The sequence below is a fragment of the Pleurodeles waltl genome, chromosome 4_1 (genome assembly GCF_031143425.1).
Source record: "Pleurodeles waltl isolate 20211129_DDA chromosome 4_1, aPleWal1.hap1.20221129, whole genome shotgun sequence".
Taxonomy (NCBI): domain Eukaryota; kingdom Metazoa; phylum Chordata; class Amphibia; order Caudata; family Salamandridae; genus Pleurodeles; species Pleurodeles waltl.
In genome coordinates, this window is record NC_090442.1 from 571,088,405 (window position 1) to 571,106,314 (window position 17,910).

Here is a 17,910-nt window from a genome sequence, read left to right on the forward strand (position 1 = left end):
TCTGGGTTATGAAATATTCTATTCTACTAGACTATTCATTTGCCTCGGAGCCATGATGGTCAATACTGCTTCTGGCATAATTTATACAACTAAGTTGTAAGCAAAATAATAGTACTTATGAGCTTCTCTTCTGTGGCAAATGAGGTACCACCATCACATCTATTGTTTCTACCAGGCTCACAATGTTCATATGGACACATTGGCCTTCATTTTAACCCTGGCGGTCTTTTGACCACCAGGGTTAAAGTGGCGGTATCACCGCCAACAGGCTTACAGTGTATACCACCACATTACAAATGTGGCGGGTTGTCCTCAGCCAACCTGGCACATCATCACTCATACCACCATGGTTGTATGAACCACCGGGCCGGAGATGTGCATCTCTGACCCGGTGGTCCACACATGACCGCCAGCGGTATAATCAGCCGGTCTACCACCATGGTTTTTGCAGTGGTACCACTGCCACGAAAACCATGGCGGTAGGGCTACCGGTGACAGGGAATTCCTTCCCTGTCACCGGTAGAAGGCTCCCCCGCCCCCCCAATCACTAAACCCCCCAAACTCCCAGCAATATCCAAACCCCACCTCCCCAGAATCACACTGCCCCATCCTCCCTTGAATCACACCACCCCCAGCCACCCACCCAGCAATCATGCATACACACCCACATGCACGACGCATTGACCTATGCACCAACACATCCATACGCGCATTCACTCACACATGCTCACACGCACTCATAAGTGCCAGTGTTGATAACTATGTGCCATGCCGAGCAGCAGAAACCACTGGTTCAAAGTAAGTACTGCTCCCCTTCTCTACAAGGACCATGTGACTATTTGACACTGCTCCTCACTCAGTACAATGCAGTTCAGGTATTACTTACTTGGTTCCCAGCTCACAAAATGTATATCCACTTCAGGGGGCAACAGGACAAACAGAAGTCCTTCTTCAAGCAGAAATACTTTTCAAGTTGGAAAGGGGTGGCCACCAGCGAAGGGCTCCTCAGCGATATGTTTCAAGTATGACAGAGCGACTGCCTTGGGAGCTAGAGATACGGGTTCGAGTCTCGCCGTTGGCACTACGTTCTGTGATTCTGGGCAAATCACTCAATCTCCCTGTGCTAATGGACAGCGCCTTGGGACCCTCACGGGTGATAAGCCGCACTATATAAATCTACAATTACATTTTTGTTTTAATCTAGGGCCCAGCATGTAAGTTCAAGCACGTGTGGGCAACATGTGGGGAGGACACCCAGCAGTTGACAGAGAGAAGGACAAGAAAGATAAGGCGAAAAAGGTGTAGCCCGTAAGATGCTAGGACACAAAAGGTATGGGGGCTTTCAGCTAGCTTGATCTCACATCAATACCCAAAGGCTAAGACAGCTAGCAACCCAGTATGACAATAAAGCAGACAATAGAGCAGACCCACACCTACTATGTGATGGGTTTGAGAAAGTGTTCAAAATACTAGTAACAGGGCACATTAGGGTGGGGGAAGCCCAAAACCTTCACTCAGCACTACAACACCCCTAGATAGTGCGCAAAAAGATTCTGAAAGAAAAAGAACTGGGTAAGGTAGAAGACTCCATGGGTGTGGGGCACCCGCCAGACCAGATAATGTATCCCCCGGGAAGGTACCCAAAAAAGAGCACAGCCAGTACAGACTGATACTCCACTTGTCACTTGTCCATCCTGGAAGTGGAGTTAGTCAATGACAGGATCAACCTTGAGGACTGTGCAGTTGGCTACGCATCAGTGGACAATGCTAATTATTTGGAGTGTGCAGCGAGGCAGGGGGTCTTGATGGCAAAGGCAACCATTGAATCTGCCTTTCGACTCCTGCCAGTGCAGCCTGAGAGCTACCACCTCTTGGGTTTCCAATTTGAAGGGGAGACATATTTTGATAAGGCGCTTCCCATGGGGTTTCTATATCTTGCGCGTATTTCAAGCAATTCAGCATATTCTTGGAGTGGAAGCTGCACAGAAAGCACCAGGGGTGGTGGGTGACCAAACTCCACTCTAGATGACTTCATATTTATACGCTAACCAAAGGGAGTGGATTGAGGAAGCCTGCTCAACGCTTTTCAACAGCTGGCAGCATAATTAGGTGTGTCATTGGCCGCAGGAAAGACAGTGGGGCCAGCAAACAAGGTTGTTTTTCTGGGGATAGAACTAGACTCCATCGATGGCATGTCACACATCCCAGAAGGCAAAGTGCAGGACATCACAATTAAGATTAAGGCGCTGGTGGGGAAAAAGAAGGCCACACTAAAGGAACTCCAAGAACTAATAGGAAAATGTAACTTAACTGCAGGGTTGATCCCAGCAGGGAGCGTAATTGCAAGGCACCTCAAGCAGCTGACTAAAGGGCTGCGCAAGAAACAACACCACGCTTTGTTGAGTGCAGAGGCAAAACAAGCCCTGACGACCTAGTTATCTTTCCTGAAAGATTTTAATGGAGTGCTTATATGGAGGGAAGGTTGGGTCTAAGACAGATAAATGGCTCTGCACACAAATGCTGCAGACAGTTTGGGCTTTGGAGCAATCCTGCAAGACAAGTGATGTGCAAAAAAGTGGGTCGAAGAGTGGGCAGCAGCAGGGATAACCAAGAACATAACCTTCCTGGAGTTGTTCCCCATAATAGTAGAACTGACAATATAGCAAGCAAGACTGAGCAACATGAAGCTGACCCTATGGTCAGACAACCAGGCAGTGGTGCAAGCAGTCATCACTGGGACAGCTAGGTGTTGAGGTTATTAAGGAGAACAGGGAAACTACAATTGGCAGGCAACCTGGAAGTGAGAGTGAGGCATGTCCCGGAAGTCAATAATGCTCAAGCGGATGCACTCTCTCGTTTCCAGATGGAAAAATACAGGAACTGGCTCTCACAGCAGAGCAAGCAATGTCCCGTTTCCCAGAGGTGCTCTGGTCCCTGATGGATGACATGTCCCAGCTGGCAGAGCATGCCATTGCACCCACAACAGCACATAGGTATCCAACATAAAAAAAGATAGTTAAGAGGGCCACTGGGCTGGAATAATTTAGGGGTGTGCAGAACACAGTGGAGGCCGCAAAGCAATTAGTAAAGTGGGCATTTGAGCAGAACAAAACTAGATCATGGGCAAAAGTGCACCTGGCTGTGATATCTCATTTCTACAAATTTGCCACCAGGGAGGATCCCACCACCTCGCACTACCTCAAGGCAGTACTGAAGGGATGGAGGCACCTGAAAGGGAAGGGTGAGGGCAAGAGGCGGCCCATTGAATTCAGCACCCTGGCTTGCCTGTTAGGGGTCCTGCCTAAAATATGCGTGGACGCTTCAGAAGTTACATTGGGGTGTTTAGGTTGAGCAAGCTGATGGTGCCTTCCAAACAGGAGACAGCGGGGGTCTGTATCCAAGCATGTGACATGCATGCCCAGGCACAGGGCACGTTGAGGTAACACTGTGGAAGTCCAGCACTGACCAGCAGGCAAAAGGGGCACTGGTAAAACTACATTGCCTGTCAGACAAAAATATGTGCCCAGTTCAATTGATGCAGGAATAATGGGCGATCCGCTCAGTGGGGGGAGGCCCCCTTTACAAGCACAGCAATGGGGAGTGCCTCCGCAGCTTTCAGTTTCAGGCAGTGCTAAAGATAGTATTCACCAAGGCAGGGATGCCAGCAGGGGATTTTAACTTGGGGCATCAAAGGGCAAGGCAGGTGGCGCTCCTCAGCCTACAAGCAGTAAGGGAGAATCCCACAGGAAGAGGGGGGCCTTAGAGCCATCTACCCTCCAAAAGCCACCCCCCACCACAACCATACCACAACTACTGTACAGCAAGTTGTCACCATTTGTCTTGGTAGGACACAGAAAGACAAACATGTGTATTGTGGCGTACTCGTTCATTCGGAGGACCCACATTAGTGGGCACAGGGAGGAGGAGCCACACCTGATTTTTGTGCACCTAGGAGGGAACGGCCTGGCTTATTTGGGAAGAAAGGTGTTTCTGGGGACCATCAGGCACAACTTAACCAGGGCTTCCAGGCTATTTGGTAACACTGGCTTAATACGGTCAGAAATTGTGCCAATGCAGAAGTGAAGGGGAGCCTGGTCCACTAGTCTTCTGGAAAAATCCAGAAAGAAACTCAGCATGGTGGCAGCCAAATACTGCAGGGCAAATGGTTGGGAAACGATTAGGCACGGCCTGATCAACCTGAGGCACTGGGAATACTTCTTTGAGGGTGGGGTGCACCTTTCAAAAACAGAGGTAGTCTGGGCCAATCTATGGGCAGCCATGGAGCTGGCAGGGTGCCAGTAGAGAATGGGCAACCTGAGGAGGGAGCTGCCCATGAGCAGCACAGCAGTAAAGGAGATAAATAAATGGAGCTTAAGGAGGCTTTGGTGGCTATATCCGACCATGATGGCAGACCAGGTCCTTACCTTTCGATTCCTTACCGCAGGGTAATGTGGTAAGAGATGGGGGGAGGGGACACAGAACAAGGCACTTGCAGACCAGGCCTGCCAGTCGTGGACCACACGGAGGAGACGAAGGTAGCGAGTTGGGCCTAAAAGAGATTGTGGAAATACCCCCCACACACACATGGTAAAACTCCAGCTCAAAGGCTCCAGGCGACATCAGTAACCATCCAGAGGATTTATGGCATGATTTATGGATTTGTGACAAGTCAGCAATATTCTTGTATGTTTGATTTATGGCATGATTTATGACCTGATGACAAGCCAGCTTTACTCCTGTCTGTTTTGATTTATGGCATATTGTTTGATGATCATGTAGCCTAAAGGCATGACTTTGATTTTTGAGGCCTATTATAATTGACAATTATCATCATATGACAGGTGGGCATTCAGGATGGTTTATGAACCTTGATAAAGATGAAGTGGGGTACCTATTGTTCAAGCTTGGAAATAATAAAGCTCTGGCTGAAACCTCCACACACAAGCAAAGTGCAGTGTTTCAATTCAGAATGGGAGTGGCCACTTGTGAGCTTTAGCTTTTTAGTGTTGTGCATAATAGCAAAACAACAAACATATAAAATGTATTTTCTTACTGCTTAATAAACGAAATAGGATTGTTGCAAAGATACATTTTTCAGAAGGTCGCTGAGTTCCATATGTGCTTGGGGGATGCTTTGAGTAGGGGTGTGTGGTTCTAAATGGTTTAAACTATTTGCATGATCTGGGGGCATGCAAAAACAACATCAGTGTAACTTCACTTCTTCGAGGCATGTTTCATCTCTGAGATATCTGTAAGATTTATATGTTATTAGTCACCTCTATCACACCCCTTGAAGCTTAGGTTATGATGAGACAAAGCATTGTTGAATTGAAAATCTGGCTTCCATAGTTGAAGTTGACCAGACATACATTAATATGACTCCTCAAGTAAACGAATAAGTGTCAACTTTAGGTGGGAAACGTCCAAAACAACGCATCTTTAAGGACACGGACGTTTCCCGCCCAAGCGTAACCACACTTGCCTGAGCAACGCATGGCTTTTTCTGTGCCTTAACCACCCATGTGCTGAACTACGCATATGCCTCCTTAAGGCACAGAAAAAGCCATGCATTGTTCGTGAGAGGATGCTGAGGATGCAGTGAGGTAAGTGGGTTGGGGCAGAGGTGGGGGGTTTATTAAGGGATTGGGGTGACGGGGGGTTGGGGCAGGCTATTTTTCTAAGGGGTGGGGTGGTGGGTTTGGGTATTTTTTTAAGGGCTTAGGGTGAAGGGGGATGGGTTATTTGGTTTTTTTTTTAGGGACGGAAGTGGGGGGTTTAGGTTTTTTTAATTTAGGGCTTAGGGTGGGGGCATGGTAGTTTATTTTTAAGGTGGTGGGGAAGGTTTAAGGAAGGGCAGGAGGAGGGAAGAGAGAAGAGGAGGAAGGATCGGGAGAGCACGCGGTGAGGTAAGTAGGGTTAGGGCAGGGTTGGTGGGTAGTTTTAAGCAGTGATGGTGGATTTAGGGCATAGGGTGGGTGGGGGTGTCAGGGTACTTTAGTTTTTAGGGGCAGGGATGGGGTTGTCGGGTATTTTCTTTGTTTGGGGCTCAATTTTGTTTGGGGCTCATTTGGGGTAGTTTACTTTTTAGGGGGAGGTTTTAGGGCTCAGGGAAGGTGGGGTGGGGGTGTCGGGGTAGTTAATTTTTTACGGGTGGGGGATCAGAGTAGTTTACTTTTTAGCTGCAGGGGTTGGGGGTCAGATAGGCTTTTTTATAGGACTCAGGGCGGGTGGCGGAGCAGTTTAGATTTATGGGGCAGGGGTAATTTGTAATTATTTTTTTTAGGATTCAGAGCAGGTGGGTCGAAGTACTTTAGTTTATAGGGGTGGGGGGTTGGTCTAGTTTTTTTTTTTAGGGCTCAGGGCGGGTGGAGGGTTTGTGGTAGTTTAGGTATTAGGTGTGGGGTAGTTTTGGGGCTCAGGGTGGGTCGGCGGTGCCATGACAGAACAACGCATGTTGTTTGGTATGCTTTTCCACACATGCCTTTACTGGGCATGCTTTTACAACAAAATTCATTGTAAGGGCATGCATGGAAACAACGCAGTCATGGTTCCAAGGCATGCATTGTTCCGGAATGCGTGGTTCCATCATACAACCTCTTTAGGTTAATTCAATTCAGATAGCTCCTGAGAGTCCTTGGTGATTTATGTTCCTGAGGGTATCTATGGCGGGTAACAGCTTCTTAACTGGCTGTATGTGATTTTGACTGGAAAAGATCATGTCATAAAACAACTTGGTTCTGTCAGCTGATCAGGAATTATGTGACCAAGATTACTTGTAATATTCACGGTATTCTGAAAGCAGAAACACATTATTCCATGAAGGACTCAAAAGTTAACTCAAAAGTTAAATGATAAGGCAAAGTATAGTGTTTCTCATTCTCAAACTAGTTGCAATCCAAATAATGATGGAATGGAGGCAGAGTGAGATATGGCACACCCCTCAAAAGTCGGCTGTCTGACATGCAAAATCTTGGGCCTCTTGATTGCCCCGTTGTAACATATAGGCTGGTATTAGAATAACCTTCGAATGAAGAGGACCAGTTTGTACTATCATGAAACAATAAGTGAACTAACGGCCACACTGATGCAGAACATTTCACAGCACTGACCATCCAATTGAATGCATTTTTTTCTCTGTGGAGATGTGCTATACCATGAACATTTCTCTCTCACTAAAACCTCTGACTGCCAAAACCGTGATATCAGACTTATACAACATTTTTATGTGACTGTATATTGTCTTATTCATGTTGAAAAGTTATGAAGCCTCAATGAAGATAACCAAAAAAATCTATTTTCGTTCTTCAACCAGAAATGGGTAGTGGAGCATCCAACAATATTTTAAACGTGGTGCCCATTGGCGATCCGAATACTGTGAGCGTCCATGCCTCCAATCACTCAAAGGACAATTCGCCATCAAACAGCCTCAGAGACACTTCACCAATATACCCGGCCCTGCCGGCTGGACTCCCGAGTGATGAAGCAGATGATGAAATTGAGCACCTACTGCAAGAGACCAGGAGAAAAGACAGATTCGATGACAATGTAAGTTGGATAACTACAATTATAATTGTTGTTTTATTGTAAGAGTGCTTATTCAGTCTAGAGAATTAGTAGTGAGATTCAATAAAGACCCTCAGGAATTAAAAGGGCTCTCAGCATAGCATAGATCAACAACATGGAGAACTTGTGCAATGAGGACTTCTTTGTTTATTTGTTTCAGAAATACACAGATATGTCATGGGACAGAAAAGGTATGAAGATGGCTTTGTGAATTAAGGAGTACCTGATTCAGATTAGGGGAGATTATGATGAAGTTGGATGACAATTTAGGGTGGGAACGCCTGAAGTTTGTCTTGAATGAGGCTGTGCATTTCCAGATTATGTTGGTGGTGATCGTGTCATCCTGGGGCCACCACAAAGGAAGAAATGACAAAATTAGTGCAAAAACAGTCAGGACCCACAGGTCATTCGGAAGCAGTGAATATTATAGCAGCAGGTTCCTGCTGTGCCAGAAGCCCCTGCCAGAAGCCCCTGTGTATTTTGCTTTCTTTTTTGGAGGCAGTGCCCAGTCCCACTTGGGCACCCCATGCCACTATTTCGTCAATCAATCAATCAATCATAGTATTTATAAAGCGCGCTATGTACCCGTTAGGGTTTCGAGGCGCTGAGGTGGGGGGGGGGGGGGGTGGAGAGGCTGTTTAGCGGTCGAAGAGCCAGGTCTTGAGGAGCCTTCTGAATGTGAGGAGGTCCTGGGTCTGGCGTAGCGGAGTGGGGAGAGAGTTCCAGGTTTTGGCGGCGAGGAAAGAGAAGGATCTGCCGCCGGAGGTCTTGCGCTGGATTCGGGGTACGATGGCTAGGGCGAGGTTAGCGGATCGGAGTTGGCGTGTTGGGGTGTAGAAGTTGAGTCTGGTGTTGAGGTAGGAGGGTCCGGTGTTGTGAAGCGCCTTGTGAGCGTGGGTAAGGAGTTTAAAAGTGATCCTCTTGTCTACTGGGAGCCAGTGAAGGATGCTAGGGCGTGGGAGCTTGCGAGGTCTGCGATGGTGTCGTTGAAGGGGGCTCTTGGTCCTGGAGGGCGGTAGATCAGGGTTCCTCTGAGGGTTGTTTTGGGGTCCGTGTGGATCTGGAAATGGAGGTGTTCGGCTGTTTTGAGGGTGTCGTCCGAGTGGGTGTGGATTTTGAGGGTGGCTTTGTGAACGATGGCTATTCCGCCGCCGATCCCGTTGGTCCGGTCTCTTCTGGTGATTTTGTATCCGTCCGGTATGGCGATGGCGATGTCCGGAGCAGAGGAGTCGTTCCACCAGGTTTCGGTCAGGAAGGCCACGTCAGGTGTAGTGGTGTCGAGCAGGTCCCAGAGCTCGATGGCGTGTTTTCGTGTGGAGCGGGTGTTGATGAGGATGCAGTTCAGGTGATTGGGGTTGAAAGTTTTTGTAGTTGGATTCGTCGTTCTGGTGCAGGAGAAGTTGCAGGTGCGACAGGAGAAAGGTCCTTTAGTGAGCTTCGGGGATGCCCGGAAGCATTCAGTGGAGGGCCCGGGGTTGAGGGCGCGGAGCTCTTCGGCCGAGAAGTGGGTGCGGGAGGCGCGAGGACCAGGGGGGGTGGCGCTGGGCGCGGTCCAGGCGTGGACGGGCGCAGACAGGCTTGCCTCTTGCGCGCCTCCGGCGCGCCAGCGGCGCGGACGCGCAGCGCCAGCCATTAAGAAGGGAGGGGGGAGGGAGGAGCAGCTGGGAGGTGGGAGGGAGCAGCAAATGGGGGCGCGAGGGGGGCGGGGCCGCAGGGAAGCAGCGGCTGGGGTCGAGGAGCGCACAAGGGGCGAAAGGCACAGAAATCGGGCAAAAACAGTCACAAATGCAGGAAAAAACACAATATGGACACAATACTGGCCCGATCGGGGAGACAGCAATCAGGGGGGCACAATGGGGCAAAAAGCGCCGGCGGCGAGGCGCAGAAAAGCGGAAAAAAGCTGAAAAACAAACTTACGGGACGGCGGAAGCGGCACTCGGGTCAAGTGAGCCCACTAGCCACCAGGGATGAGGCGCAGGAGGATGCCTGCGGGTGGAGGAGGGCCTCGAACACGCAGTACCTTGTGTGGGGAGTACTTTGTTTCCGCTGCTGGAATGAAGTGCAATTAACTCTGCCCAGTAGGGTGCCAAAAGGCCTGGGCTCCGATCCTGAGCCAGAGAAATATGAAAACTCTGGATGAGCCATAAAGTGTCCAGATACCATTTTGGGAATGACAGAATTGTTTTTCCCACAACGGTTACACTCCAATTCAGGACATCAATGTTCTCTGCTGGCCAAATGGAAGCAAAATTGCCACTTTTCTTCCTATGTGTATAATTGTGATTACAGACAAAACAGTAAATGACAATGACTTTCCCCATTAGTGTACAATGACATTATAATGCCTATCCCAGGTGAATATCTAATTGGGTAGAGTCCCCAATGTGCCAGGCTATCTGTATGCAGTACCGGGCTGCGCATAATAGTAGTCTCCCACACGGAGCCCGCACAAGTGTGCACATGCATGTGCACACATGTTCATGTGTACACAGCCAAATGCCCCTTACCCTTGCAGCATCTTATCTGAAAAGGTGGACAATGGCCATAAACACACACAGTGCATTTGCCATGTGGGTGCCGTGGGTGAAACTCATGTAGTGAGACTTATCCACAGTAGAGAGTCAAAAACTGGGTGATCTAAAAAGCAAAACATCCAGGCATACCGAATGGACAAAATCCAATTGCAACATTCACCAAGCCCTGGTTCCACCCCATCCTCCCAGGAAGGATTATGGTGTTCAGCTGGCAACTTCTAAATAGTTCTAAATAGTTTGAAGGGTGCCAACCATATGCCTCCTGATCTCTTTCTCCCAATCAAGGCAGCTGGATTTTGCCAGCTGAAAACTTTGTTTAATAGTCCTGTTCAAACCTCTCAACCATTTCATTGGTCTTGGGATGAAAGACTTGTGACTGTGGACTATACAATACAATGACAAAAAATCTTTGAGTTCCCAAAACCAAAGCTAAACGGCACTGTTCATCAGAATACAGGTGGGAACTTCCTCATGCCCAAACCTGACAAACACCCCTGATGAAATGTCACCAGCACAAGCAATCTCAGGCCATCTGAAAAACATATCCATGACCATAAACAAGAATGGGCGGAATTTCGCAGCCATCAGAAGTCACACAATGCCCATGGCAACCCCCTGACAGGGTCCATCTTGCAACACGCTGCAAGCCATTGGAAAAGTTTTGATCTTAAAAATCTTACCACTCTCCAAACATTCAGATTCCTCCTTGATTCTCCTTTCTACTTCCAAGCCAAAGTCCCCAAAACTCAGCACTACTTTTCTTCCTTGATGTTGGACCTGGCCCTTTTACAGGGTCATTCCGCAGACTTTTTGCCTTTTGCCTCCTTATTTGTCTGACCTTTGTTGACTGACGCTATGACTCTGAGCACTGTTTCACTGCTAACCAGTGCTAAAGTGCATGTGCTCTCCGTTGTAAAATTGGTATGATTGGCTTATACCTAATTGGCATATTTAATCTACATATAAGTCCCTTATAAAGTGGTATTCCTATACCCAGGGCCTATAAATTAAATGCTACTAGAGGGCCTGCAGCGCTGCTTGCGCCACCCACTGAAGTAGCCTTTTAAACTTACCTCAGGCTGTATGCACAGTTTTCTGCCACAGGGACCTGGCCTCTAAATTTACTTGCCAGGCCCAGAGCTCTCCTTTTACTACATGTAAGTCACCCCTAAGGTATGCCCTAATTAGCCCTATGGGCAGAGTGCCATGTATGTAGAAGGCAGGACATGTGCCTCGCACAATTAGGTAATTACACCCACTGATATTTGGAGCCTGTGCTGGAGGAGAGAAGGGGCACTCCCAGAACAAGTTGTAACTGGTTGTAACCCCCTCTCCTCCTCATTGTAAGAGACACTGCAAACTGAGTATAGGTACAGAAAACTTACTTGGAACTGGACACAAGACGCTGTTGAAAGGACTCACCAGGACCACCTTGGACTGCTGCTGCTGTGCTAACCTGTGACCTGCCTGGTCACTAGGAGGAACTGCCATCACCTGCACCCCTTGTGCTGACCTTTTGTTGAGCCTGCCAGCCCTGTACTCCCCCCCCCCTTCTTGTCTCCAGGAGCAGGGTGCTGTGGCCCCTGACCCCTGTTCTTCCTACAAGCCAGAGGAGTGCTGCAATTTTCCACAAAAGTGCCTTCTAGCACTGGTAAGGGGACGGAGACGCTTCACCTGAGCTCAGTGTGGTGAGGAGATTACCGCCGCAGCCCGGGCATAGCGCATTGAAGCGCGCTGTCTGTGGGGTCCTGGAGTGCTCCTACACACTTTTCTGAAAGAATTTGTGACCTGGGCTCCTAAATCACTGTTGCGACCCGGCTTTTGTGTATTTCAGTGCGCCGGAGTCGCGCGGTCCCCGGTGCCCCCAGGACACCACACAACAAAGAAACAGGAGCAAGCACACTTCCAGACGTGCCCCCGGGGCACCAGCAGGTACCGTCCTTGGTGCCTGCTCATGAGAAGGGCAGGAAAGCGGCTTGCGCACCGTGTCGGATGCGGCTGCCCTCCAGAGCAGGAGGAAAGCCTCATCGGAGGTCCCTGCTCCAACTTACTTTTGTTTTGACAGCCGTCCCGAAGACGCAGGAGGCTGTCTACAAGACGCAAGGCACGGGGAGTGGAAAGGGAGTTCCTTTCCCCCCGGCCACTGCCTTAGGGGCGCGGTTGCCCCCATAACTCAGCTTTGGGTGTTGTTGGTGGCCCCCCCTTACAGGTAGGGCCAGTGGAGGCCAGGGCCCCTCCCAGAAATCGCAGGCCCCAGGAGGGTCCCATTAAGTACATCAGAGAGGGTGCCGACCACCCCTCTCCCCTAGAAGCCAAGCGTGGCCCCATTGAGCACATAGGAGCGCCGGGGGGCCCTAGATCGATCTTTCAGGCACTAGGGGTGCCTGTTCCTACAGAATAAGGTACTTTTGGGGACACTGGTAGGGTGGTACGCTCCAGGCTCCTTTTTCTAAGGATATATATTTGAGACATTTTTCTGTTATGGGCATGATAGGCTGATGTATGGTTCTTTTCATGACTTGCCATATAATTTTATAGTGTTCCTGATATAGGCCTTTATGATATTTTCTATGATAAGTGTATTTATTCACTGTGATTCCTGACTGCTGCTTATGTTGTAGAATCCTGAGTACTTACGTGTTCTAATGTGAAAACTCCTTATTCTTGCAGAGTATTAGTAACTTGTGTAACAAATGCTAAGTTAGCAAGGTATTACTGACTTGTAATGTTTGGTATAATTATGTTTTGTGCAATACAGTTTATTTTTACATAGCTCAGTGTTGTGTTTACTTTGTGGTGTACATATTGTGTCACATGTGTTGTGTGTGTTGTGCAAACAATTTACACATTACCTCCGAGTTAGGCCTGACTGCTCGTGCCAAGCTACAAAGGGGGTGAGCAGGGGTTATCTTGGATGTGTAACTTCCATGCCCTGACTAGAGTTGGTGGGTTCTGCCTGGCTTAGGTGCATACCCTAGCCAACCAGAAACACCATTTCTAACACTTGGTCTTAACCGTCTCCAGATGACTCTCATGAATTAATTAAACAAAAAATATTGTTTGCAAACCACCTGGAACTGCTTACTGACAGGCTCTTAACTTAACACTTTCGTTCCGCACCAGCCAATCCTTGACCGTCCTTTAAGGCCTCAAAGACTCCTCTAAATGACTGACCTTATTCTAGAAGTGACCATTTCTAAATCTTTCTTCACCACAGTCTCTCACAAGGGTTTATGATCAGTCCAAACTCAGAAAGCATTGTACCAGAGAAAACCTATGTAGCTTTTGGTGACCAAAAATACCACAGGTGCCTCCTTCTGTGTAGCAGAATAGTTGGTCTTAGTCCCTTTTAATGCCCGAGAAACACACACAATAGTTTTTCTTCATTCTGATGAGCTGAACTAAAACTGTCCCAAACTGTTTTCTGAGACAACTCCTGCCTCTCTGCCAGGCATGAACGCCTGTAAATCAAGGGTTTCTTTTAACTCCGCCTTAATCTGTTGAAACTCCTCTATTCATTCCTTACTCCATTAAAAATCAAATATATTATTTACCAACACAACTGCTGAATCTCCTTAGTTTTCTCTGGCAGACTAGACATGAAAAGACTATGGTATTCTATCATTCCAAGCAATGAAAGATCTACTTCCTTCCATTAGTTATGTAGCCAGCATATGAAGATGCTTCTGTAACTGGTATGACTGATATGACTGAAAATAAGCTCTAATGACAGCTGTGCAAATGCTACCAAAATAGCTCCCCCCACAGCATTGTAATAAATGTATTGAATGGTTCCCAGTCAGGATAACTGCCATGTCAGTGTGATCCTAAAATGTTGCCTTCCTTTTACAGCAAGTAGTACTTGGCAACACTGTTCTGGTTTTGACAACGAGTTGGGCCCACTCACCAGGACTCCACGTTTGACTTGATGCTCTGTGCATCGGACCGAATACAGTGGCTCTCCTGGAACGAAGGAGCATTTCAACTGAAATTGGTGCCATTCTCCTTTTTCACCAAAACATAGGAATTCTCGAACTAAGCCATCTCAGAACCAACAAATGCAGCACAGTTGGACATGGGTGATGGCCCCAGAGGAAGCACCCCCATCCATATCATACCAAGAGCAGATAATTCAGGACTCCGGCACAACTGTGGCCAGTAGGGAGCCCAAAATCATTGTACCATGTTCAGACGGAAATCAGAAGGTAACCGGCCCTTGTCACAAATGGAAAAAAATGACACACTGGGACACAGTAGCAAGAGCACATGTCGTTCATTCAGCCACAAAGCAAAAACAACAAGTGATGGACGGAATGCTGAACATTGTCAAACACTCACCCCCAGTCACAGATCTGGGTTTAATCCATCATTCTTTTGCTCACCATGCCACCCCAGTTTGGACCCAGCCATATGCAAATCAGTCTTGACCCTGTTCCCCATGGGAACAGTCCAGCCCGAACTGCCAAGCCAGGTCCTCACTGGACCGGAAACAAGCATCCTGGGACCGGTTTCGGGGTTTCACCCCTCATCAGCCAGGCTAGCTTGAATCCAGTGGCATGGGAAGCACGGGACCCACGTCTGGGCATACCCTTCCCACTTAGGGCGACAAAGCAAAAACAAAAAGTGATGGACGGAATGCTGAACATTGTCAAACACTCACCCCCAGTCACAGATCTGGGTTTAATCCATCATTCTTTTGCTCACCATGCCACCCCAGTTTGGACCCAGCCATATGCAAATCAGTCTTGACCCTGTTCCCCATGGGAACAGTCCAGCCCGAACTGCCAAGCCAGGTCCTCACTGGACCAGAAACAAGCATCCTGGGACCCGTTTCGGGGTTTCACCCCTCATCAGCCAGGCTAGCTTGAATCCAGTGGCATGGGAAGCACGGGACCCACGTCTGGGCATACCCTTCCCACTTAGGGTGACAAAGCAAAAACAACAAGTGATGGACGGAATGCTGAACATTGTCAAACACTCACCCCCAGTCACAGATCTGGGTTTAATCCATCATTCTTTTGCTCACCATGCCACCCCAGTTTGGACCCAGCCATATGCAAATCAGTCTTGACCCTGTTCCCCATGGGAACAGTCCAGCCCGAACTGCCAAGCCAGGTCCTCACTGGACCGGAAACAAGCATCCTGGGACCGGTTTCGGGGTTTCACCCCTCATCAGCCAGGCTAGCTTGAATCCAGTGGCATGGGAAGTTTCAGCCACAGGCAACCAACAACTGCCAACACTGTAATCCTGAAATGCAGGGCCATTCTAAAACCAAAAAGGCAATTAGGTAATACATACAGGGGAGAGACTGCGACTGGAAAGGAGAATGGAACAGGGGCACCACACAAGTACATAATCTGTTAAAGGGACATGCAGACTACATTGCTGATTCAGGTAATATAGTCATTTATTTGGCATTGATAAAAAATAAATAGACAATGCGAGACCAATATGTAGAAACGTATCCATGTCTCACAAATTACTGTGGCTTTCTGTGTGCGCATGCAGGCTGAGAGAAAGGGCAAGAAGAAGCATAATTGCTCTGGTCTTGCTACTTATAGGAGCGTTCTGGAGCCTTTTTGTTAGACATAGGCAGCTGGCTTCTATTGCTTTGACATAGATAGATGAAATCTAAATGTTGGGGGGCACACAAACAGAGGCATGTGCATTTATTGGGAAGGGATTGATAGGCATATGGATATAAATATACATAGGTCACTCAGTTGAGCCTTAGATATATATTTGTATGTGTTGTTGTACACACAGGTGTTTATGTAGGAGTATATTAAGCTTTGCAATGAGTTTGGTATTTTAATATGGGAATTAAGTTATAGTAATATGCATGTGTCTGTGTGTTTGAAAGAGAGAGACAAGAGACATGTGAGGCCATGCACAAATATATACATGTGTGCGCTCATTCAAAGTCAAACAACCACCACAATCTATGATAGGACAATCACACAATGGGAACCAGTCCCGGCAGTGTGTTTTGGTACTGTCAAGTAAGTGTATCAAAAACTTAAAACACAATTGTATTTACTTTGATTCACTGTATAACTTACCCAAGCCCCCAATATCAAGGCATTTGTGTATAAAACAATTACAGTAATTGACTCGTCAATAAGGATTGCATATCTTAAGTTTCTTAAATTAATACATCACTTTTTGCAGATGCTGCAGTGAGGTGTGTAATAATACAAAAAAACAACTAGGTACAAAATAATTTGCTCTTGAAACTCTACAACTTAAGTTCCCTCCAACAAGAATGATTTCAGCGAATGGTAATATTGAAGGAGAAAATGAAACGGGGACATCAATAGTAGGTCCCCTGCATTATCCCAAATGCCATCATTCTTTGTAGATTAATAGCCAATTTACTGGACCGCCCCCAATATGAGGAGATCATTTTTTAAATTTTCTATGTTAACCACCCCCATTTGGGCATAGAGAATAACTTTAGATGAGTGGGCTTATTGTTTGTGATTCCCGTTGATAATATGTCACGCCAAGTCTGTTTCAAAACCGCAATCTAAACCCCCTGCCTGCCCGTAAGAAATTCCATCTGTACAAGCTGTTTCCCCAGTTTTGTTTCATTTTTATAACTTTTGAGTTTTGGACTCTGCTGCATCCTGGTGCCAGGATGTTACCAGCGAGCCACTAGATGTCGTTCTTAATGGCCCTTTAAAGCCCAGCCTCTACATCAATATAAGACAATATACATATATACATTTAGTATGCTTAGTTTCGCTTCATTTTCCAGTACAGGTTTTGTTCCTGCTTCCGTAAAGCATTATGGTTCTTGTAGTTCCCTCTTGCAATAGAACCTTCATAGATCATGTCCTGTGGTTCTATATTCACTAGATTGCTTCCTGGTTGCTCTGGTTATTTTGTCCCTTTTATATCTGCATCCTGGACATTTCTCTCTCTTGGACATACAGTATGTACTCTATTCCTGGTCTTCCTGTTTCCTGCCTTGTGCCTACAGCTTTTGCTGGTCTTGCCCTTTCCAAGACCCAATTCAGCTTTTGTTTAATTGTTGGTGTAAGAACCAACAATGGTTGCTGGTCTTGCCTGGTATGTTACCCCCAATTTTCACTGTATGTATGTTGTTTCAGCCCTTGTGTCACTGGGATCCTGCTAAGAATATAATTCCCTTTTATATGGTACTAAATTTACCAATTCCCATTGGCACACTGGTACACCCATATAATTCCCTTGTATATGGTACTTAGGTACCCAGGGTATTTAGGTTCCAGGAGATCCCTATGGGCTGCAGCATTTCTTTTGCCACCCATAGGGAGCTCAGGCAATTCTTACACAGGCCTGCCACTGCAGCCTGAGTGAAATAACGTCCACGTTACTTCACAGCCATTTTTCACTGCACATAGGTAACTTATAAGTCACCTATATGTCTAACCCTCACTTGGTGAAGGTTGGGTGCCAAGTTATTTAGTGTGTGGGCACCCTGGCACTAGCCAAGGTGCCCCCACATCGTTCAGGGCAAATTCCCTGAACTTTGTGAGTGCGGGGACACCATTACACGCGTGCACTATACATAGTCACTACCTATGTATAGCGTCACAATGGTAACTCTGAACATTGCCATGTAACATGTCTAAGATCATAGAATTGTCGCCCCAATACCAACCTGGTATTGGGGTGACAATTCCATGATCCCCCGGGTCTCTAGCACAGAACCCGGGTACTGCCAAACTGCCTTTCCAGGGTTTCCACTGCAGCTGCTGCTTCTGCCAACCCCTATGACAGGATTCTGCCCTCCTGGGGTCTGGGCAGCCCCGGCCCAGGAAGGCA

General features: G+C 47.5%; 1 protein-coding gene across 1 annotated transcript in view; it reads left to right on the forward strand.

Moving 5' to 3' along the window:
- Nucleotides 1-17,910, forward strand: part of LOC138287930 (kinesin-like protein klp-3) — a 549,187-nt gene that overhangs the window by 56,829 nt on the left and 474,448 nt on the right. Inside the window, exon 2 of the mRNA XM_069228961.1 lies at nucleotides 7,313-7,545. Within this exon, the coding sequence (XP_069085062.1) occupies nucleotides 7,315-7,545 (231 nt within the window). The 5' untranslated portion in view covers nucleotides 7,313-7,314. The remainder of the gene's footprint in view (nucleotides 1-7,312; nucleotides 7,546-17,910) is intronic.